The sequence below is a fragment of the Hippoglossus stenolepis genome, chromosome 5 (assembly GCF_022539355.2).
Source record: "Hippoglossus stenolepis isolate QCI-W04-F060 chromosome 5, HSTE1.2, whole genome shotgun sequence".
In the NCBI taxonomy this organism is placed as follows: Eukaryota; Metazoa; Chordata; class Actinopteri; order Pleuronectiformes; family Pleuronectidae; genus Hippoglossus; species Hippoglossus stenolepis.
This window is the reverse complement of record NC_061487.1, coordinates 8,388,584-8,411,494: the sequence shown is the minus strand read 5'-3', so window position 1 is coordinate 8,411,494 and position 22,911 is coordinate 8,388,584. Positions and strand designations below refer to the sequence as shown.

Below are 22,911 nucleotides of genomic sequence, written 5' to 3'. Positions count from 1 at the left end.
CTCCCCTTCTGACCCTCAAAGTAAAACGAAAAACAATGTCATTTACACCGTGTTTTAAGCCTACGAGGTGCCATCACAAACTCTCGCACACACCATCGCGTGGCTACGTCTGCTAGCTTAGCATCTTCTGGTGGACTTTTAGGTCTAGAGCACGGTGTAAATGACCTTGTTTAGACTCGAATATGAATGTCGGGGCTTGTGGACCCTTTGATGGCACCACATGAGCGGTATGGAGGCTTGTTATGTTTTTTCTGTAGTTTTAATACATCTGAAGTCTAGGTCACCATTGACTTCAATTGTATTGGATTCTGCTGCAACACTGTTTACCCCTGAGACTCTAGAAGTGTATTGTGGACTCAAACACTCCTCCACCCACCCCTCCATTGGCATAGTGGTTAATAGATAATGACTGAATTTAAATTTTTCTGTGAACTATCCCTTTAATTTCGATACGTATCACTCACCATATCCTATCATTCTTTTTATGAATGTACTGCATGCCAACACTAGTCCCACCATGTGCAAAACAAATGTGAAAAGTATATTTTTACCATACAGCATGCAATCAGGATTTCCACTTTCACATTCAGACTGGAGATGCAACATCAAACAGATTTCAGATCTGATGTATTGGACTATATTGAAACCCTTTTCCTCTATGTACAGGCGTGGTGTTTCCCTACTACTCTCAGAAAGGACGCTACCTTTTTAACTTCTTCGGGGCCCAACAAGTGTGCCAGGATCAGGCTGCCACTCTAGCTACTTTTGAGCAGCTCTTCGTGGCGTGGGAAGAGGGATTAGACTGGTGTAACGCCGGCTGGTTGGCTGATGGTACAGTGCAGTATCCAATCACAGTCCCACGAGATGGCTGCGGGGGCATGGACTTAGCTCCTGGTTTGCGAAGCTATGGTCAGCGCCATCGCCTCTTCCACAGCTATGATGCTTTCTGCTTCTCCGCCTCTGTCAAGGGTCAGTATAAAGATTTGTGATTTTTTTAATAATGTAAATTTGACAATGTCTTAATTTATAGTTCTCTCCTGCTTTAGGAGGTGTGTACTTCTTAAAGCACCTGACCAAGCTTAACTTCACTGAGGCTGTCCAGGCATGTGCCATTGATGGAAGTCAGATTGCCAAAGTAGGCCAGCTGTACGCCGCCTGGAGGATGATGGGGTTTGACCGCTGTGATGCTGGCTGGTTGGCTGATGGGAGTGTGCGTTATCCTATCACAAAACCCCGGGCTAACTGTGGCCCGCCTGAACCAGGGGTGCGTAGTTTCGGGTTCCCCCCTCTGTACCTTAAATTTGGTGTCTACTGCTATCGGTAGATGCTCTGACTCAACAGGAGACAAAAACATACCGTTCTTACAGCACACTGGTTTAAAGCTCTCCTCGAGGGGGTTAGCATTAGCTGTAGCCTGGATGCAAATTAGCAGTTAGCCAGTTTGTTCATTTCTGAGCTGTTTTAAAGTGAAACCATTGGGTTAATCACTCTCCACCTCCATTAGACTGAAACTCATGTCTCAGTATTGAACTTAAGGTTATCAACTGTTTTTGCACTTGTGCTTTGGCATGGCAACACTATATGGCCAGAAGTATGTGGACACACATGTGTTATAGCTGAATATCTCAATACTAAAACAGAGGGCATTAATATGCTGCTGTAACAGCCTCCACTCTTCTTGGAAGTTCTCTCTAAGATATTTTGGATCCTAGCTGCAAGGATTTTCTTGCTTCAGTCACAAAAGCATTACTTAGATTGGCCACTAAAGTTGTGTGATAAAGCCTAGCTCAAAGTCAGTATTCCAGTTAATCCCGAAGGTGTTGGATGAGACTGAGGTAAGATTTCTGTGCAGGCAAGTCAAGTCAAACCATTACTCCATGGCTCTTTTTTGTACAAGGTGTATTGTTGTAATGTTGAAACTGGAAAGGACCTTTCCAAAATTGTTGCCGTAAGCAACACACTACTGAGCAAATTATGTATTTTTATTGTATCATTAAGATTACCCTGAAAAAAATCGAAGAGGCCTAATCCTGACAATGACAACAGCCCCAGACAAAAAGTACATGGACAGGGATGTCTACATACTACTGGCCATATAGTCTCAACCACTACAACAATCTGCATGGTTTGCTTTTTGCCTTCAGTTATTTTGGCTGCATATACCCCTCACAGATCAAATCAACTTTTTTTTTGCAACCATTTGAAATACGGCTTTGACTTTTCTCCACCAACAGCACTGACTTTAATCCACATATGATTGATTTCAAACTCAGGGAAGGTATTCTAATAAAAACCACTCACCAACCACACCTCAGTCCTTCACCTTCCCTGTCTTTCTTCAACAAGAACATTTTCCTTGTCTTTTTCTAGCTGTGCCCTCCAGAACACTGCAGTCAAACAGTAACAAACGTTTTCACTTTCAACCTTGGTACTACATCTGCAGACCTAAAGGGCACCTTGATGGTCAAGGGAGTGGAGAGTGTCTTTCATTATTTTTGTGTCAGAACTGTCATCTTGGTTGCACACTCACTAACCATAGTTTACTTCCACCACACACTCTCTGTCTCTGAGTCTGTTCATTGTAAATGTTTGTGTATCTGAGTTCATAAAGTATAATGCATCTCTTTTTCATTTTTCTGAGGATGATTAAGAGTAGTACTCTGTGATGGAGAAGTTAGGAGTGTATTGTTGTAATATTTAAACTACCTTGTTTGCATCCATTGTGGAAGAAGAAATTGTGTTGCCTGACACACAAGTACCTTTTGGGTTTTTTTCATTATATACTGTATGTCCACACATTTGTACTATTTTCTACAGATTAATAAAAACACATTCTGAAGTGACAATTTTATATGAGATACATTTGTTGGAAGCCCATAAAAACAATAAATGATGGTGGAGTAGCTCCTTGGTATTCTGGTTTATATAAAAAATATATATATTAAGATTTATATATTGCACTTACATGTAGCACTTGTAGGTTTTTGAAGCTAATGTACTTACATGATTCTTGCTGTTCTTGGTTTGTGCCCTCATGGTTGAATGCACTTATTTTAAGTTGCATTGGATAAAGGCATCAGCCAAATGATATGTAATGTAATGTAATTTTCCACTGATACACATGCTCAACCAATTGCAAGTCAGTCTCAGCTGTCAATCTTAATGTTTTTATATCATTAATTAACTAATTAAATCAAACTTACCAGACAAAGCCTTGAACAAACATTTGTATAATAAGAATTTATGAAAAATATAGAAATCATCAAAACCATCAAAGTTAATTTGACATGTATACTTTTACTATATACTTTTAGTTTGGCCCATGTCGCATTCACTGACATTGACACAGTAGGGTTTATGGCCTATACTACAACCAGCCACCAGGTGGCAATCAAGAGGATTTCCCTTCAATTTTTGGAGCTGGTGTATTGTCCATCTTAGAAACTAAGATGGACAACATCTATTGCCGCATTTCGACGCAAATTACCCAGAACTGTCCAGGGATCTTTTTTCAAGGAATGAAAAGGTTCCTGTAGACCATTTTCTTCACCTATGTTTCCACCGAGGACTAGAGATCAGGACAGAGTTGCGAAATTGGCCTCCTGATGTGTGCTCAACTGAGGGCTACAACATGCTGTTCCATTCTAGTCCACCAGGTGGTGATAATGCAGAAGACTATACAACAACTAACTCCTCAGCAAAAATACTCCGGAGGTCCTGAACTTTGTTGTTGGCCCATCTGTCGTAAGATTTCTTCCATGGCTCTATAATAGTTGTACATAAGAATTTCAGTATTTCAACGAATGAGATAGGAAGTGCTTCAGAAACAACTTACTAACCCTACCCTACTATTAGTGTAGAAGAGTAAAAGTATCTGCCTCTGAACTGTAGTAGAGAAGAAATGGAAAGTAAATATATAAATAATAAAAATGTAAATATTGAAGGACAACTTGTTCTTAAGTGTAGTGAAGCAAGCGTTACTTTCCACAGGCATGTTGAACATTACCTATAGTGCACTAAATTTACTGTCCAACATATTATCTGGGTTTGCGACTCTGCACTTGATGATACAAATTAAGAAATCCTAAGTGGCCCTATACTGCTCACCACTGAGTAAACTATTGAGTGTATTTTACAGGGTAAGTGAACAATTAGTTATTTTGGCCACAATTATGTGAGATGTGGGTCAACCCGACCACAACTGAAGGGTTTGAAAAGTGAAAATCTTTAAATGACGGTAAATCTGAGGCAGCATTATTATCAACTTACCTATACTAAAAAAAAACAATCCAAAGACACAAATACACAAATGAAAACACTGACACGCATACATTATTATTGGGTCATGGCTGAAACATTATTAATGGTCATTAATTAAATAGATGACATGTTAAGAAAACCTCCTGAAATTCGTTTATCAGATTTATTAAATGCATTTCTGAATCACCGCTGAACGACCTGTGCTCACAAGTTGGTACAATCTCACTCACTGTTCAGACAGGAATGCCAGGGTAGAGAGGTGAGATGGGTGAGTGACCCACACAGAACAGCCACTGTATGTAAAGCTAACACGCGCCACTCTGTCTGGGGGTGCTGCACTTTCAGATGATTGGAGTCAAACACGTCGCTACGCCCTCCTGCTTCCGCATGCAAACAGACGTCCCAGTGATTATATGGCCTGCAGGTTTTATAAACATCCTATTTACACCTGTTGGCCAAACATGAGTGGACACACACACACATTAACACACACAGAGATTTACAGTCCTACACACACTGCCACATACACATTGGATTCATATGCAGAGGAATGTACATTATGAATGCACAAACACACCACATAGACGTATATACACACAAGACCACATATGTACTAATATACATGCAGGGCTGGTATTCCTGTTACGCACACATACACACACACACACACACACACACACACACACATACACAGTGTAGTGATGAAGGTAGTCACTGTAGAGGCTGATAAAGGTGCTATTTACTGTGTGTTCTTTTCACGGCTGGCCTCCACAGGAAGGTACAAACCAAGCTAAATACCAGGTTTGTTCCTCTGGCTCTGAGATTTCCCCTCAAATTAAACTGCTCCAAGCAAAGATGGTGTTTCCAGAGAGCTGAGAAAAATGTGATTTCCATATGTCAGGTAATATACCATTCTGTAATGCTTGATACCAAGTAGCTAAGGAGTGATGAATTATAGTCTTGCTCACTACAGGACAATAATTTCAGAGACAGATGATTCCAAGTTTTATTTGGCCCAGCACAGTACACGTATACTGTATGTTCACATCAGGATTCGGGATCAGAACAAAATCACAACAGAGGTGACATCAACATTACACACGTTTTAGGTTTTCTGTCAAAAAGCATTTCAGTTTGTTGAATCAGGAGATCCCATAATCTAACTTATTCTTTTTCGAAATGCCCACACCGTTACACCACATGTTGACTTCATGCTGAAATTTGAGCACATTATGTCTAAAATTTTGCACAAACAAAAAAGTTTACAAATATTTGAGCAACAATTACATTTTACTTTGTGGCAAATGATCAGATTCACTCATTTAAGTCAACATTTGGTTGTATGTTCACTGAATTATGAGTGTGAATTGCTGTTTCAGTGTTTCTGAGTTGGTCTGTGAGAAGTCAGACATGGACACAAGTGTCTGCTCTCCAAGTTGAAGCTAATCTTGACCTTTAAAAGGTCATGGTCAACATTTTATAACCTCCTCTTCCTCCTCTTAGCCCCTTCTCCATCTCCTTTGTCATCATTTTAAACACACGCCACCGCTTTCACAGCTCCTTTTCCCTAAAATGTCATTTGTCAAGTACATTTCTCTCGATCAGTCACATCAAACACAACCAGAAACCTCCACAAAGACATATAAGGCTTAAATATAAAATCCAGTTGTGTCGTCACATGTGCAGCCGGCTGTTAAATCAGTCATGTCCATTTGATATTTATTTAAACTAACAAATCAACAATGATGAATTCATGAATTAAACTGTTTGCTCTGTGTAAGTTATCAACAGATCCTGCTGTTCAGAAAGTTGTGAGAATATTTACAGTGAGAAACTCATCATTCAAGCTCTGTGATTCGCTGACGACCTGTCCTGAGTGCACCCCACCCCTCACCCAATGTGAGCTGGGATTGGCTCCAGCTCCCCTCCGTGACCCTCAGTGGATAAGCGGTACAGAAAATGGATGGATGGATACTCATTATTCTGCAAACCCTTAATCTAATAAAAATATGATTCTGGCATCAGACAGTGCTGATATAGATGATGGATTGCTCTTGAGTTGCAAATATAAAAATGAAATGATTTGCAACTTTCAACGACCTAATGAGGTGGAGTTTTGCACCAGTTCAGTGTCCTACTATAAATCTCACTTGTTAACTTAATATAGTTTCCTTGCCGTGTGTCAGCTACAGGTGATTTTTTAATTTTTATTTTGATTACTATTTAAGGTGCACTGGATTCAAATGATTAGCACAGAAGTGACTGATGAATCCCAAAAGTGCATGAGTGCTGACTGTTTCACTCCAGGTTTGTTGCAGTGACTTTAATCACGTCTTGAACTTTTTATTCATCATAAAATGGAACAGCACAATCATGACAGTATGTCTGATACTGCTGTGTTGGCGTCATAGCACAGCGGTTCTCAAACCTGAGGTTGTGACAAAAACAAAATGTGTCTCCTGAAAGATACTTTAATGTTTTTTTAAAATTCAATTTCTACCACACCAATATATTTTGTATGTACTTCTCATCTGCTGTGACTGTGCTTTTATACAATCTTGAGTTGCTGAAAGGATCAGAGACTTGTGATGATTCAAGTTAAGCAAAACTCATCGCTGTCATTTCAGGAATCACAACCAAAAAGTTTGAGAATCATTGTCTGGACCTGCAATGTAAGATACTTTACTTTACTTTACGTTATTTTCATTCTCACCAGTCTAAAGCACACAGTTGTAGTTCTACAACCCAATAAAAGAAAAAGAAAGAAATGCTAACAAACACAGATCTAGAAAAATACCCTAAGAATTGCTAAAGTCTATGTAACAATGTGTCAGAGAATCCAGCTGCAATTGAAAACACTTTTGTTGGACTGTTTTAGACGTTGTGTGTGTCACTCTTCTTTCACTGTTTGACAGTGTTTAATCGACCTCACCTCGTGTGCAGGGCTGGTAAGGGATTGCAGAAAATTTCTACTTGTGCATTAATGATGCTTGAGAATACTGGATCAAAGCTATAAATTAGATGCTATAAATACGAAGAAGAAACTGCCTTCAGAAGGTGCAGAGTGACACTCAAACATCCAAAACACCTGTCAATTACACTACCAGTGTCTAAATGTGCTTAAGTATGTGTATATACATAAGAGGAGAATGTTATCTTTTTGGTCGGGCATTTGCATTGGTGTCCATGCTTCTTTGCAAAAGGGGTCCTTTGTGGCTCTCTGTTGTATGTCCTTTCAGTCCTGCTCAGAGCAGCTTCCTCTGTTCCTGTTGGCTGCTGACCGCTTTACTTCTTCTCCTGAGGGATCTTTTGTGTAGCCTGTTACTGTTGGCGCCAGCTGAGGAGGGAAAAGGTACGCATACTGATGATATCATGTAAACTGAAGGACTTATTAATTACCCTGAAGTGGCTAAAGGACCCGTTTGATATGCACAGAACTGTCTTTGCTGTGTGCAAATATTACCCCTGGCTCACTGATACTTAGTTTCATGCATTTAACATTTTTTCTAAGGTTTAATCCTCATGTAACCTCAGGGACATTTTTGTCCTTAAGGTGCTCGGATATGAAAACCTTTCAAAGGATGGAAGGGTGAAGTCTCCAACATTAAATAGATACCTCACTCTAATGTGTTTTTTGAGCTGTAAACTAAATTATATGACTGTTCTTGATGATGCTGGTTTTAATATCACATTATTGCCGAATTTATAAAAAATAATCTACATTTATGAGTTGAACATTACTCATAATGCCACCTAGTGTGTGCTGTTACAGGAGTTGTCGCTCAAAGCTATACAACCTAAACTTGGTTTTAGCAGGCCAATTGGTATGTCGTATGTGTGTGTGTTTACGATAAATGTGTGGGGACTGATATTTATGAATATGGGACATTTTTTGCAGCTTGATTGAATTTAAGGGGACTGGTAGAGTGCCACTCTAGTTATAATATATTATTTTGCTCATAGTGTTTTTTTTCATATTATTTTACACTGTATCTGGTCTTTTTTTGTTTTGTTGTTTTCTGTTAAGCCTGCAAAGTTCAGCTGTGGTGTGGGTTACACTGATGTGCTTTAGTTTTTAAGATACAACATTTTTTTCATTATAGATTTTAAATTCATATTTCAGTTTTTCCAAGCTGCAACCTTACCATCTGTACATTCCACTTGTGGTTCCCCCCACTGTCCATCTGGCATACAGCGTATGACAGGCAGGTGGCGCTGTGTATAGCCTGCATCACACTGGTAGCGGACTATAGAGTTGACAGGGTAGCGGTCTCTGCTGCTGCCCATTGGCCGGCCATGTTCCACGTCAGGGGGAGATCCACACATTACTGCAACATTGAATGACAGGTGATGGTTAAAGCTTGTCTTGATGGAGGTCACTGGTTCATTTTTGTCCCATGACCCCAAGTAAGATTTAGTTTTGTGTCATGGCCCTGTGCGCTTTGCCCAAACTAATGTGGATAAACCTTTTCCTGTACATTTGGGCCTCTCGTCCACATGTAAAGAAGGCACTAAAAAGAGATTTGACAAACGCCTTCCAAAGATTTCAGTGTAACCACGTGTACAATGTAAACTGGAGAGTTTGAGAAATTTAGACATTACAGTTTACCTCACGTATGCCCACTCTTGCTTTGTGTCATGAGCATGTGCCAGAAACAACATCAATGGCGGTTATATAATGGTTTCTCTACGTCAAAATCATACAGTAGTGTAGACAAGGTCTTGGGTCGACACATATTCCAACCCAGTAAGCCTACCTGGTCCAGTCTTGCAGGTGAAGGGAAGGTGGTAGTTGCAGGGCACGTCATTCCACTGTCCGCCCTCATGCCAGATCATCACCACACAATTCTCCTCAGAGTTGAAGTAGTTATCGGGCTGGTTTGGCCTCCAGTTCACAAAGGTCTGAACATTGTAATATTTCAGTAAATGAGCACTTGAAATCACTCGTTAAGCAAATACTTGAAGTAAAAAATGACAAGTCTACAATGAATATGTGTGTAGAGGCAATAAAGAAAGTAGTAAACCTCAAAAGGTAGTGGTAGAAGTTCAACCTCCACTGAACAAAATCTAACAGACTATGAACAGCAATCTCCAGCCACACTCACCAGAGGACTTCTGTCTGTCCAGCGGAACTCATTCTGCACATCTTTGTCATTAAGCCCGATCCACTGGTAGTCCTGACCATTGGCTGTATCACAAAGACAGAGATCTTAGCTTCAACACCAATCAAACATGTCATCCCCAGGAAATATGCTACCCTTTTTCATGATGACAGTGAGACTAAAACGTAATTGAAACTAACTTTTGAAAACAATTATAATGTAAAAAATATGTTCGGTCAACCAATACAAATTAAATGATAGTGTGAAATGCTGATGAATGGACAAACTGTAGCCTAGCTCCTAATGAGTAAAACAATATCTCCTGCTACCTTTGTCAGAAGTTGATTTATCTGTTTTATACATATTGGTGTATTGCTGTTATAAGAAATAAGTAGTTGGTCCAATTTAAATCTTCCTCTGGATTTTCGCAAAATAAATATATAAATATATATAATTATCAAGGTCAAGTCTAGAGTCAAGTCACGTCTAGAGTCAGTCTAAAGGCCTAAAAGTTGACGCCTATACTACATAACAACATCGACTGTTGACCTATGGTTGGGGGAACCTTGTTGCATGTCGTGCCTCGCTCTCTTTTCCTTTCAGTATCTCTAAATCATGACATGACATTAACATTTCATTGATGAAAACTAAACTAAAATGTTTTTAGTTTTTCTTGGCTACAATTAGGCTTAAATAAATTGTCCTCAAAAGACTAAAGCTAAATCAAAATTGGGAATCAATACCAATGCTGCAGATCAGTGGTTATCTCTCAAACAGCAACTCACAGTTGACAAACTCCTGCTCCTCCTGGGAACTGATGCTGACCAAGTTAGCATTGAGCACCTGGCAGCGCTGCTCGGCCTCAGTCCAGGTATATCTCTCCTCAAAGTGCAGGTAACAGCTGCCCCTGAACTCCAACCAGCCTTCAGCACAGCCCTGCACCGCTACACACACAAACATACACATTTGGACACAAAATATGGACACAAATGAATGAAAAAAGGTTGAATCTCTGTAGTTTATTCCAATAAAACTTTAGTGTTTCAGCTGTTTGGCTGTGAGTGGTGGTTGGTGACTCACGTGTTGAGCAGTCTTCACCAGTGAAGCCGTTGGGACACTCACACACAGCGATCTCTCCCTGCGCAGAACAGGTTCCTGAGCCACAGGGGTTTGGATCACAAGGATCTACAGAGCCCGGCAACAAATGGAAAGAGACTTAATAGTTCATCCAGTTTATATATAAAAGTATATGATATGGTGAAAGCAGATGAATTACTGCAAAGTCAACACCTAAACAACTTACTTTCAACAACATCAGGCTCCTCCACTACAGCAGGGACTGCTAATGACACTGATGGTGCTGTGGTTGGGGTGGTGTAGGCTGTGTCTGGAGTCACAACATAAAGTGTGCGGCCTTCTTGTTCGTCCTCCCCAAATCCAGATTGAGCAAGACTAGCAATGTACTCTGAGTAAGTTATTGTAGAGTCAGGCGGCAGGATGACAGAAAGCCGCTCAGTCGTTGGTTTCTCATGAGGGACTCCGCTTCCTGAGAAATGCAAGCTTTGCTCCAAAGTGCCGCTGAATTCATGGTGCATCGCTGACCCACTTCCTGCCCCGCTAACCTCCACCACCCCCCGGCCCTGCTGAGGTTGGCGCTCCAGTGGAGATACAGTCACTTCAATCATCTCATCATCTGTTACATAAATGACATCATCACTGTGCTGGAAAGCATCTCCAGAGGCAGAGCCGCTGGCTGAAACACCAGAAGGAAAACCACTGGGAAAGCCACTGTGGAACCCTGATCCGAAAGGACGATATCCAGAAACCTCCTGCTCACCTGATGGCTGAACTGTCAGGTCAGTGGCACTGTGGTCAAGAAATGAGATGCCAGAAAATCCACCAGAGCCCGACCCAGAGACACTTCCTGATCCGGATGCACTTGATTCGATTATCAAGATGCCCTCCTTGCCTAACAACTGTTCATCGGGTCTGTGCGTTTTTGAGACCTCCACCATCTTTCCATCAACCATGATGATCATCAAGTCTCCTCCACTGCCACTGATGTCCCCACTGCCACTGATGTCCCCACTGCCACTGGTAAAACCTGATCCTGATACCCCAGAGCCAGATTGTTGTCCATCAATCACCTCTCCAGATGCAGACGCACTACCCAAGTCTCCAGACGAGAAGGGGACTGCGCTTCCCCTTCCTGCCTCTTGGGGATCTCCAGAGGCTGACTGGTCTCCAGAGAAGACGTCAGTGTGTCCGCTGTAGGTGATGTCTCGTCCTGAACCAGAGGCGTCACCACTGGCACTGGAGATGCCAGACTCCCCTGAAGTCTCGCCGCTGGCTGAGTGATCAGCGGAACCTGAGCCTGACACATCAACAACGACTGGAGGTACAGTGGCTCTCACTGCAGGATACATTCAGAATATGGTAAAAAGGACACATTAGCTATTGTATTTTATTTTGTCTTGTTTAACAAAGAGATATGTTGGATTAGGATTATTGGTAGCCTCTTTTCCGCAGCATTTTCCAGAAGGTAAGAAGTTAAGTGGCCAAACCAATCACAGGGGTTTTCACCACCTGGTAACTCAAAAGTTGTTCTTATTAATGCCTTATTGATTTTCTATAAAGTATTAGTTAATGTTTTTTAACAATAACGTGGCATTAATTCCAATTTATAACAACTAATATTTGTTATTAGAAGCTGAATTGTTTCATTACTTTGGTCACTTTTACAGAAAAAACATACATTTTGATGATTTCAAGGATCGTAAAAGACAAAGACAATTTTACATGTCTCTGGCCGTCTTACCAGGAGGAACAACTTGGTGAGTTGTGATGGTTGTCTTGTTGATAAACTCCTCTATTTCAGTAATATTTACACTGTATTCCGTTTCATTGTAGACTACAGTAGTTTCACCTAAAAACAAACACAGGGGTGTTAATACTAACTTAGTAAATAGGAAAATAACTGACTCACAATGATAATATTAAATAACAAAGTAGTTTGGTCATTAGAACCATGCACATTGACAAATATTACAGTTAGAAAAAAAAGCAAATATTGAATGAATATGTCTCACCAGTTGGCGCAAGGTGATCAATTGTAACTGTTGTCTTATTGATAATATCCACTGTCACTATTGTCATATTCACAGTGGTTTCAATTTCACCGTGAACAACTGGGAATTCAGCTGAAAAACAGACAAAATAAGATAAATACCACTCGTTAAGTCAGACACCATCATATCATTTTGAAAATTGGATTATTATATTTAGTAAATAATAAGTCACATTACAGAAATGGCTGGTAAAATTTTTGTCTGATGTATCCCAACTCTTAATGTTGCAATGTGTTATTCAATTTAAAATGGTTTAAAACTGAGATTATTAAATTTACAATTGTTCTACTTAATCTGGCTAATTCTCCCATCCAATACTTTTTGTACAAAGGATGTCAACCAGTATATATGCATTGTACCTGTTGAAGTTGTAGCTGGGTAGTGAGACGCTGGTCCAAAACCAACTCTGATTAGGTCTCAGCCAGCAATGTGTATGCTTTTATAGCCGTGCATAGGAAAACTTCAATATCCAGAAATCGTCAGACTTACCAAAGTCTTCTCTGTATCAATTTAGCACTTGATGATGAGTTAATAATGTTAATAATATCTTGAATATAAAAGAATCCATCCCTACCTTTGAAACAGTATGCGTCATAACGCGAGTGCTCATCAGGGAATCCTGTCTGGTTGGGGTAGGCGTAGATGATCTGAACCCCCACATGTCCGCCTCCACAGTGGGACCTGGGGGTTGTGATGGGATAACGGACACTGCGGTCCATCAGCCAGCCGGGACGGCACTTGTCAAGTCCTTGGTTCCAGGCGGCGTACAGCTGCCCGGTGGTGGCCAGACTGGTGTTCAGTTTCTGACAGTGCTGCACGGCCTCATCATAGGAGAAGCTGTCATAGTCGCTGGTGAAGAAGACCTCACCTGAGAGAGAATGAGCATTTAGCACCATCCATAAGAGTCCAAACAGGTCAGATACGACACATATTAAAATAAAAGTTGACAGTTGCTGTAGGGTGTGAGAATGGTTAATGCTGCTCACCTTGCAAACGTTCCACGTAACAAAATACATCATAATGTTCGTTGGCTGGCCTCAGGCCATAGGACCTTACTCCTGGAAGATGTGGCAGATTACCTGCACAGTTATCTCTGGGTGACACAATTGGATACCTGGTAATGAAAGAAGATACATCATGTTAAGGCTTTGTGTTGTTGTATATTCCTTTAGGGATTGACTTTAATATGCAAAATGGAACCATTTCCAGTTCCGTGTTCTAGATGTTATTCCCTGCAGTCTATTGATCTGTCGCACCTGACAGTCTGATCACGGAGCCAGCCTGCATCACATTGGTGAAGGCCTTTCTCGAATGCTGCCTGCAGCTGCAGAGGACTGGCAATGACCGCACCAATACTCTTGCAAGCCTGGTGAGCATCCAAAAAGGTCAAAGTGTACCGACCAGTGATGGGCCGATAGTGGAACACCACACCTGGGAAAATCGATGGAGAGAAATAAGAAAGTTGGTGGTGACTTACAGACATGTTGTCTTGTTTTATCTGACTGTATTTTATTTCTTTTTTTTTACTAAGCTTTACCAGTTTACTAACATATTTATGCATATTTCCTGATGCAGATTGTGGTCATTTATTCAACAGAAATAATGGATCTGGCAATAAACGGGCTGTATGCGTGCATTTGATTTTTATTCTCCTATTTTGGTAACCAAGTACCTTGAATGGTTTAACTTGGCAGTCTCAATCCAAAAGCCCATTTTAAGGATAAAGTATCAACAAATCTACTCTAATACCAGAGCCAAATTTCCATATACTCTTTTCGCTGTTGTGAACTTTTTCTTGTGCTGCTCAATTTTTTTCTTATGCTAAAGAAACAGAAATATATCACAACGATTTTGTTATCGACCACAAAACCCGCTCACCTGTGGGAGCCATGGCAGCATCTATTCCTGTCAGCTCAAGTCCAGTCACACGCACAACAGGAGTCACTTTGGTGTATGTGTCTGTCACACTGGGGGGGATGGGCAGTGGGGAGAGCGTGTCCACTCCTGCGCCCCTGATCTCTTCACCCCCAGGGGAGGGAGACAGACCTGGGTACACCCCAGGGGTGGGTGTCATTCGGATGATGTCTGGAAAAGGCGTGGTCCTTAAAGGCATGACGTCTTCATCCTCACCATCTGAAGAAACCAGATTGTAATGACTCACACGTTTTCTCGCCTCATTAGTCAGAAACTTAATCGAGAAATTCAATATAGCCATGACCAAATACCTATTTCCCCTAAAGGATTTACCTTGGAAGCAGATGGCATCAAAACGAGAGTCTGGGTAGGGGTATCCAGTCTGGTTGTGGAAAAGGTAGACAGTTCTCACACCCAGAAGCCCCCCTCCACACTGAGGCCTGGCGATGTTAATTGGGTAGCGCACGCTCCTGTCGGCCAGCCAGCCAGCGTTACACACATCCATGCCAGCTTTCCAAGCCAGGTACAGTTCTCCAGTGGTAGCGAGCCGAGCGCCAAGTTTGGCACACTGATCTCCTGCTTCATAGAAAGTAAACTTCTCCACAGACATTGAGTAGAAGACTCTGCCTGGGAGGAGAGACGTGCAGACAAACACATTTACATGACAGGGAGCAGTGGTGAGTACAGTATAGAGGTTTCACGTGGGCCTTGTTTGATGAGTACCTGATATCTTCTCAGCAAAACAATACACGTCATAGGTCTCGTTGACATCTCTCACTCCATAGGTTCTCACACCTGGGAAGTTCTCCTTGTCTCCAAAGCAACGTTCGCGGGGCTCATGGATTGGGTATCTTGAAAGATTAAGAGGGTTAGCTAAACCTAACTCAAAGACATAACACTTTTTACATTAAAGGTCTGCAATCGCATTAATTATTTTATTCTTTTCCATTTCCTCTTGTGTTTGTGAGGCTTTTCTCTCACCAGGTCAGCTGGAAAGTCTAAATTTCCCCCTATGTGAGTGTGAATTTCTTTGACTGCAAACTGTCCACAGTGACCCTGAATGAATAAGTAGTTTAGTAGCTGGAGGGGTGAAAATTACCTAACAGTTTGATCAGAGAGCCATCCAGCATCACACTGGTGGTATCCATCATCGTAGGCAGCCAAGAGCTGGGCTGGAGTGGCGATGGTGGCACCGTTTTGGATACAGGCTGCCTTGGCCTTCTCAAACGTCAGGGTATAGCGGGTGGAGATGGCTCGGTAGTGGAACACAATACCTGTGAGATACAGAGAGTGAGCAGAGGACAGAAGAACTGTATTAAAATATTTGCCATTTTGCCAACTCTTTCCAGAGGTGGGGGGTTTGAATTTACATCCAGTTGAACTCGATGGATGGAATTTAGAAAATTCAAAGGTTTCTTTAACCTTATCTTTTTGTCAGAGGTTTTCTACAGATTCTCTTAATCAATAGAGAAACATATGGCTGTGTAAGATTACAGATTATGTTGTACATGTGCATAAAGATAGAATTGGTCGAAATAGTTTGCAATACTTGAACTGGAAAACACACTGGAATTTAGCTTACTTTCAGTTTGGACAAAAAGTGATGAAACATACTACTTTAATTTTGTTTGTAAACTAAAGTGAATAACATTGTTTATCTTCCTGTAGCCTACCCTGAACCAGGATGTCCACAGAGTCGTAGTTATCCTCGATACCGTGCATCACCTCGCAGCGGTAAGTGCCAGAGTCTTTGGACCTCAGCTCTGTTATCTCCAGAGAGGCATCAGTGGGCACCAGGGGATAGTTGACCATCGTCACTCTGTCCAAATACTCTGTCTCCACCTGAAGCTTTCCCTCTGATGCCACCAGAATGGTGGTGACTTTCTCCTTGGTGACATAGGACCACTTGATGCGGTGGGAGAGTGGGGTAATGGTTGGGGCTCCAGGGTCACTGATGGTGTTGTCCTGGAAGTAGCACGGTATCACTACCTTCGCTCCCATCAGAGGACGGAGAGGCACCTCCATCGGGATGCTGACACGCAATGTGCCGTCCATGTCTGTGAAAATGGTATTTCAAGGTTTATTTCTTATTTTTTGATGAGGATACAACCTAATTCATGGTGAAGATGTATGTTTTGGCAAAATCTCAGTCACATGGGCCGTAGCACAGTCTATATAAAAATGGTAAATTCTTTGGTTGGACTTCTCAGCCTTAGTATGACAAAGCATGATTTTAGTGTGACCTACACACACATTCACACACTAATGATTGCAGAACTTACAAATGAGGCAGGAGCAAACAGGGGTTAAGGGTTTTTGCTTAAAGACAGGCCAGGGATTGATCCACCAGCTATATCTACTATATATGGATGATTTGTTCTACCAACCGAAGAAAACTTAAATAATTATTTCAAACATCTACTTCTTCCCAGCTTATACTGCTTGCTACCTTTTTGGGAGGGGAAGTATTTCTTATGACTTTGAATATGCTAAAATTTAAAAAAGGAACAAAAAAGACAAAAGCCCCAAGAGACTGATACATCAGTCAATACATCTGCTGCACATTTAATTACTTTTATCAGATAGTAGGTTTCATAAGACACAACTTTTATCTTTAATAATAATAATATTGTATGGAGTTTTTCTATTTTCAACTTATTTGTTCTATATTCTGTCTTTATGCTTATTATAATTTCTTAGTACATTTCCCCTTGCGCTGCTACTTCCTTGTGTTGCTCTGTCAATTTTGAATTTCCCCTATGGACGATCAATAAAGGTACATCTCATCTTTATCTTATCTTATCATCTTGTTTCCAAGGCATCTGGAGAGAAGTTGGTAATTTTTACAAACAGATGATAAGGCAAAGACTTAGTTTAATAATAAAATCAAATGCAATGAGTGCTCATTTGATTTTTCAAACTTACCATCATGATTGTCAAATGATATTGTTGCCTGGATGAGGGGCAGGGACACACACAGCAGAAGCAAGGGGGTCATCGTTACCTAAAAAAACAGTGGAATCAAGTAAAACTTTTTTTTAAACTGAAACAAACTTTCTAACCTATCTTCACCAGAAATGCTCATTGAATGAACACTGAAGCGAATGTTTGAATGAATGAATGAATGAATGATTTATTTATCCCTAAGTTCTCTACCTCCAAGTTTTTTAACATTCATTATCTGTGGTTTCCAGCGCATTTGGTGATTACGTCAACCTCGTTAGCTAAAACAAATAGGACGTCAAGGGTCTCTTGTATCATTTGGAAATATCATAGATGCTTGGAGAGGAATGAAAGCCCCTCTCTGTCTCTGGGCACAGGAAATGTCTTTATTGCTAAAATAAGTTCAGGCAGAGAAAGGGTGAAGTATGATTCATTCACCTGAAATGCTTTTTTCCGTTTGTTAATGCAAAATGACTGTTGAAGTGAGGTTTAGTTTTTCCAGCGTACTAACTGTCCTAGTGTTTTTTGTTTGTGTGTGTGTATGTGTGTGTGTGTGTGTGTGTGTGTGTGTGTGTGTGTGTGTGTGTGTGTGTGTGTGTGTGTGTGTGTGTGTGTGTGTGGGTGTGGGTGTGGGTGTTTGTTTGAGTGGGCACAGTGTGTCTTTGTTTCTTTGTCGACAGTATATTTACACTGCGTGTATACAGGGTAATGCTATATGCTGCTGTCAAATATAATACGATTTGTATAAATTTAAATACACCATACAGGGTGGCCTGTGCCATCCACTCTGACTGAGACTGAGGATCCTTCCCAAAAATAGTAAAAACCTGCGCTGAAGATGAAATGTCATTGTCTGTCGTGTTGGGTCTGTCAGTCCACAGCTTTTATGTACAATGAAATATTTTCAGAGCTATTGTGTTAATTTTAGTGCAGTCTTGTACAGGTATCCATGGTACCCACCCAGAGTATGAATCCTCATGACTTTGTGATCCCCTCACTTTTCTTTCATTTTCTCCAGGTCAGAATTAAAATTTGCTGAATGCATTAGTTTGTGACCAAATAACGGCAAAACCAAAAACATTCCCATCAGCCAGTTGTGCTCTATCCTACTATCCATTATCTGGGTCTGGAGCCAATTCCTGCTGCCATTGGGAGAGAGTGGCGTAGAACACCCTGGACAGGTCAGCAGCGTATCACAGGTCTAACATACAGAGACAGTTCACACTTGTACGATTGTGCTTTATGTTTAGTGCAAATTACTAAACTAAGATGGTCAAAAAGCTAAGCATTATGCCTGCATTGTCATAAGTCATTGTCAGACATGTCAGAGGCAGGAGGTAACGTAATAATTCTGCTGCGGAAATCACGTGTTTTTGTTTACAGCACATCAACAATGGCATCAGCTCTAGTCACCACAAACTCTCTTGACATCTTCGTCGGAATCTTCTACGTGTGTACCACCACTGTTTCGCTCGAAGATATTTGTTTTCTTTTGTTGTTGTTTTTTCAATTTGCCGTTGTAAAGGACACATTGGAAGAACGTGGGCAGTGATGGTTACATCATTTGAAATGGTCATGTGTCTTTTCGTCCTTGCAGCATAAATGAGCCTTAAGCAGCCTATTGCTGCTGACAGTGTCACAGAGCTGCTAACGTGGTTGCAAGCACCAAAAAAAGTGTAATTGATTAAGCTTCAATAGTCCAAATGCTGCCTCTGAAGGATTTGTTTGTCAAAAAAAGTTTCTTCCTCAAACTATAATCAGAGACTGGCAACTTCAAACCAAAAAGTTTCAATATCACAAACCCACATCTGTCAAACCCTGATAACCACATTGCTTATTTTCTCTCAACTTTCCACTGCTGTGACGTGCAGAACAGTCAAACACACCAAACCTTTGCTGAAGTCCCAACTGAACACTCATTGTGAGGCGTTCACAAGACCTGGGGCGGGCTGCAGTTCATTCCTAACAGCCACAGAGAGACCTTTTGAACCAATAAACCTGAAGCTCACAGTTGTAGAGCGTTTGCAGTTGCTGAACTGAGGTTGGCAGCCCACGGTGGTGAAGGTCCAAAGGAGCTATTCACTAACCCCTCAAATTCAGCATTAAAAAACACCATTATGTGTATATTTTGTATTTAACACACAATCAAGCATTCAAGCTTTATTTGTATGTTGTCTTTCATACAGCTTAGTGTAATTCAGACAAGCTGATAATATGGATACAAACTGTTTCCACATGGCTAACTTTTTATAGTCACATTCATGTGTGTGTGTGTGTGTCTGTGTGTGTGTGTGTGTGTGTCTGTGGGCTGCTAGCATTCTTAGAGTTCCACAGATCCAGCACACAGTACAGTAGGACTAATATTTGCGCTGCTGTCTAAGATGTGCCTGAGAGTGAATGTTGGCCCAGTTTAAGCGGAAACATAAAATACCGCAAAGTATGTGTAGACAGAGAGAGAAATCCACTTCCTGTAATATGTTTATTATCACACTGTAATGTTCAGTGCAGCATTGCAATGCCATTGTTGTAACTTGCTGATGATTCCTGATTTCCTAGCCTTTTCTGGATTACTCTGTGAAAAATGTCTTGACATAATGTGTTTCGGAGGTAGAAGCAATCAATATTTAAATGTGCAGCCAACAAAAGGAATATATAAAGTTTATCTTCACTGAATAGCAACTGGATATAATTTTATGCAATCCTGATTTTACTTGAACACTGACCACACCCAACCTGCCATCAGTCAATCATGCTGGGTGTGGTCAGATTTTAAAATTTCAACTAGAAAGTGCATTGAAACTGTGCTTTTCAGCCAAATATGACTTTTAATAATAATATAATAATAGGTTAAATTAGAATATATCATTGTTTATGAAAAGGTGATTCATTCATATATTTTCTTGCCGTGACTTTGCCTAAAAAGCCCTATTTTCACTGGGCCTCACCAAAAAGGGATAAAGACGGTAAAAATCAGGCAGTCAATCAAACTCTGCTCACACAGTCCTGATACACACAGAACGCCAGCAAAAGCTTCCCCCGTTTCTCCAACCAAGCCAACCAAAACCTCCACGTCGCTCTCTATCCAATCATTGAGCAGATCCTCGGCTCTCTTTAATGCATCATTTAAACTGCGGCCACTTCGTGATGTGCACCAGCATTCGTGAGCAAGCCACGCCAGGGCAGGTCAATCAGCCCTTGCTCCACAGTGCGCCCATTTAGTTCAGTGGGATGGCTGCAGCTCCCCTGTTCGGTCGCTGTGGTATGTTCCGCTCCCAGCTGAGGAGGACAGCAATAAGGCCTTGGTCTGTTCCAGCAACGGACAGGGGCAGGGTCTTGGAGGGGTGCAACCCTGCCAAGGTAAACACAAGGCAGGCATCCAGGGGAGCCCCCTCCACCCTTTACCACCACCACCACCTCACTAACTCCCCCCTCCACCCACTCTCCTGCAACCCTCCAAAGTCCCTGAGCAGCAGAACAGAGTCGACATTGATACACACACACACACAGGAACACAGACCAACACTCATGGATCACCAAGGGGATGTGTGGGAGCGCACGTCTGATGCCCCTGGTAAAGAGAGAGTGTGTGTACATATATGAGCACTGACACACACTGTAAGGCCTGTGTTTGAGAACACACACGGACGACACTTGTACAGTCAGATGGGTGGAGAGGAAAAATCATATTCATAGATGCTAATGGGATCATTAGTGCAGTACATGTCTTCTTACTTACTCAGCAGACTACGACCGAAGACATCCATGATCAGCATTACTCAGTTAAATGTATCAAACACATGCACACACACACACACACACACACACACACACACTGATGGATGCAACAAGTCTATCTAAGCTCTCGCTTGAGAGTTAATTCTCAAAGATAGTTTAGTTATTTGCTTTGACTGACACCTGAGAATTGTAATTCTCATGTGCTCACACAGCCTGATGTTACCATAGTTACGGGATGTCACTTTTTGAAAGTAGTTGCCTATTTAACATTGTTTTCCCAAAATTAAAACGCCGCTTTGTACCGCTCAGGTGCTCCACTCAGAATCTGAATTCAAAATTATTTTCCCTCCTTTTCAATTTAGGAAGGATGCCAGATCTCTCTCCAACGTGGCAATGGTGTATGTTAGAGCTTGTGTGACAATATATTGATTCTCTATACTGATCAGAAAAGCAGTGACTGAGCTGTATTACTCATGTTTAGCTCAGTCATATGTCATGCAGGGTCTACTAAGTGCCGTGAGATCAATCTAACAGGGTTGTTAGATGATTATGATGTAAGAAAGTAGAACAAACATATTCTGTCATACAAAATAAAACATTTTTTAAACATTGCTGGATAATTTGACCTTTCCACGCCTCAAAAGATCATTCAGAAAAAAGATTAAAACCCCTCGCTGTTTGGTTTGAGTGGACAAAATAATTAGACATGAATGCAACCACTGACAAGTAGACGTTGCCTAATTTTACGGTTTTACTAATCAAAAATATTGTGAACATACGATCGATAAATGGGAGTTCATTGAGTACTGTCATTATCTGATCAGTTGTCTTGTACAAACACATTGAATTCAGACACTGAGTGATCATTTGTATTGTCATGCAGTGCCATTCATGCCACTCTTCATCCAGAGAAGCCATCCAGAAAAACTGACCTTGTGAATATGGATTCATTTCCATGTATTACCTCTACTCCTCTTATTTTAGACTCATTATACTGCACATTTGAAATCACCAAGGATACTCTCCCTGGCATAGTTATAGTGTTCTGAAATTTGACCAACAATTCAAACACTGACAATTAGTTGCAAACAAAGTGGATTCTATTCATAAAATCAACGCTGCCATACTCAGAAACCAAGTGAGCTTCCTGCAAGTAAATCTCCTATACGATAAAATGTCCACAAAAATGGACTTAAAGTTGTTAACAGTCAGAATCAAATCACATTTCCTTAGTCTTACATCAAACCTGACTTCCATTTGTTAACAGGTAACTTCCCAGGGAACAGAACTGCTTGATATTGCAGAAGAATTTTCCAAAAGTTACCTTTAGTTTGACAAAGTACCTGAATCAATACCTATCCACCAAAGCAAAGGCTGAAGAAGAGTCAGAGTTTCCCCCTGAAACCCACTCACAGTATTCCTTCAGTGGTGAGTCGTAAACGTACCGTTAATGCTCCAAAGCTCCCAGTGCCAGCGACTCCAGGGGCCTCTCACTCCTGCCTGTGTAGGAGAGCAGAAAGAAGCTTTATTCAAACTCCGCTGCACATTTAGATGTTGGACAGAGACACGGAGAGGGAGGGAAGGGAGAGAGAGGGAGAGAGAGAGAGAGAGAGAGAGAGAGAGAGAGAGAGAGAGAGAGAGAGAGAGAGAGAGTGTTCCTCTCCTGCCAGTTGGTGAGGTCATACAAACAGCCTCCAATATCAGAATGCAGAACCAGAGAAAATCTGAAGGGGGAAGAAAGGATCTAATTATCCCAGTGTTTCTACAGTTATTGGTCACTCTGGTTTAAATTATGGTTGATGTTGCTACACACGCAGAGCAGAGTGTGG

At 41.2% G+C, this 22,911-nt stretch overlaps 2 protein-coding genes across 3 annotated transcripts in view; one reads left to right on the top strand and one right to left on the bottom strand.

Annotated features, from left to right (window-relative positions):
* Nucleotides 1-2,846, top strand: part of hapln3 (hyaluronan and proteoglycan link protein 3) — a 36,164-nt gene extending 33,318 nt beyond the window's left edge. For both annotated transcript variants that reach the window (XM_047339926.1, XM_047339925.1), the window contains exons 4-5: nucleotides 667-969; nucleotides 1,047-2,846. In XM_047339926.1, the coding sequence (XP_047195882.1) occupies nucleotides 667-969; nucleotides 1,047-1,324 (581 nt within the window). In that variant the 3' untranslated portion in view covers nucleotides 1,325-2,846. The remainder of the gene's footprint in view (nucleotides 1-666; nucleotides 970-1,046) is intronic.
* Nucleotides 2,847-5,252: 2,406 nt separating this feature from the next.
* Nucleotides 5,253-22,660, bottom strand: acanb (aggrecan b). The gene is made up of 19 exons (XM_035157878.2): nucleotides 22,528-22,660; nucleotides 17,330-17,408; nucleotides 16,078-16,461; nucleotides 15,504-15,678; nucleotides 15,128-15,255; nucleotides 14,738-15,031; nucleotides 14,369-14,623; nucleotides 13,747-13,921; nucleotides 13,477-13,604; nucleotides 13,065-13,358; nucleotides 12,452-12,562; nucleotides 12,181-12,288; nucleotides 10,666-11,775; nucleotides 10,443-10,547; nucleotides 10,148-10,306; nucleotides 9,366-9,448; nucleotides 9,018-9,162; nucleotides 8,406-8,588; nucleotides 5,253-7,597 (listed from the first exon to the last, which is right to left on the bottom strand). Exons 2-19 carry the CDS (start codon nucleotides 17,400-17,402, stop codon nucleotides 7,506-7,508), a joined length of 4,002 nt encoding a protein of 1,333 aa, XP_035013769.2. The 5' UTR covers nucleotides 17,403-17,408; nucleotides 22,528-22,660; the 3' UTR covers nucleotides 5,253-7,505.
* Nucleotides 22,661-22,911: the final 251 nt, after the last annotated feature.

Coding starts and splice junctions, on each gene's coding strand:
- acanb (XM_035157878.2), bottom strand. CDS start 17,402: ATGACCCCCTTGCTTCTGCTGTGTGTGTCCCTGCCCCTCATCCAGGCA. Junction 13,605..13,746: donor CTCCGTGATCAGACTGTCAG/GTGCGACAGATC, acceptor TTTCATTACCAG/GTATCCAATTGTGTCACCCA. Junction 7,598..8,405: donor ACAAGTGGAATGTACAGATG/GTAAGGTTGCAG, acceptor TTCCCTCCTCAG/CTGGCGCCAACAGTAACAGG.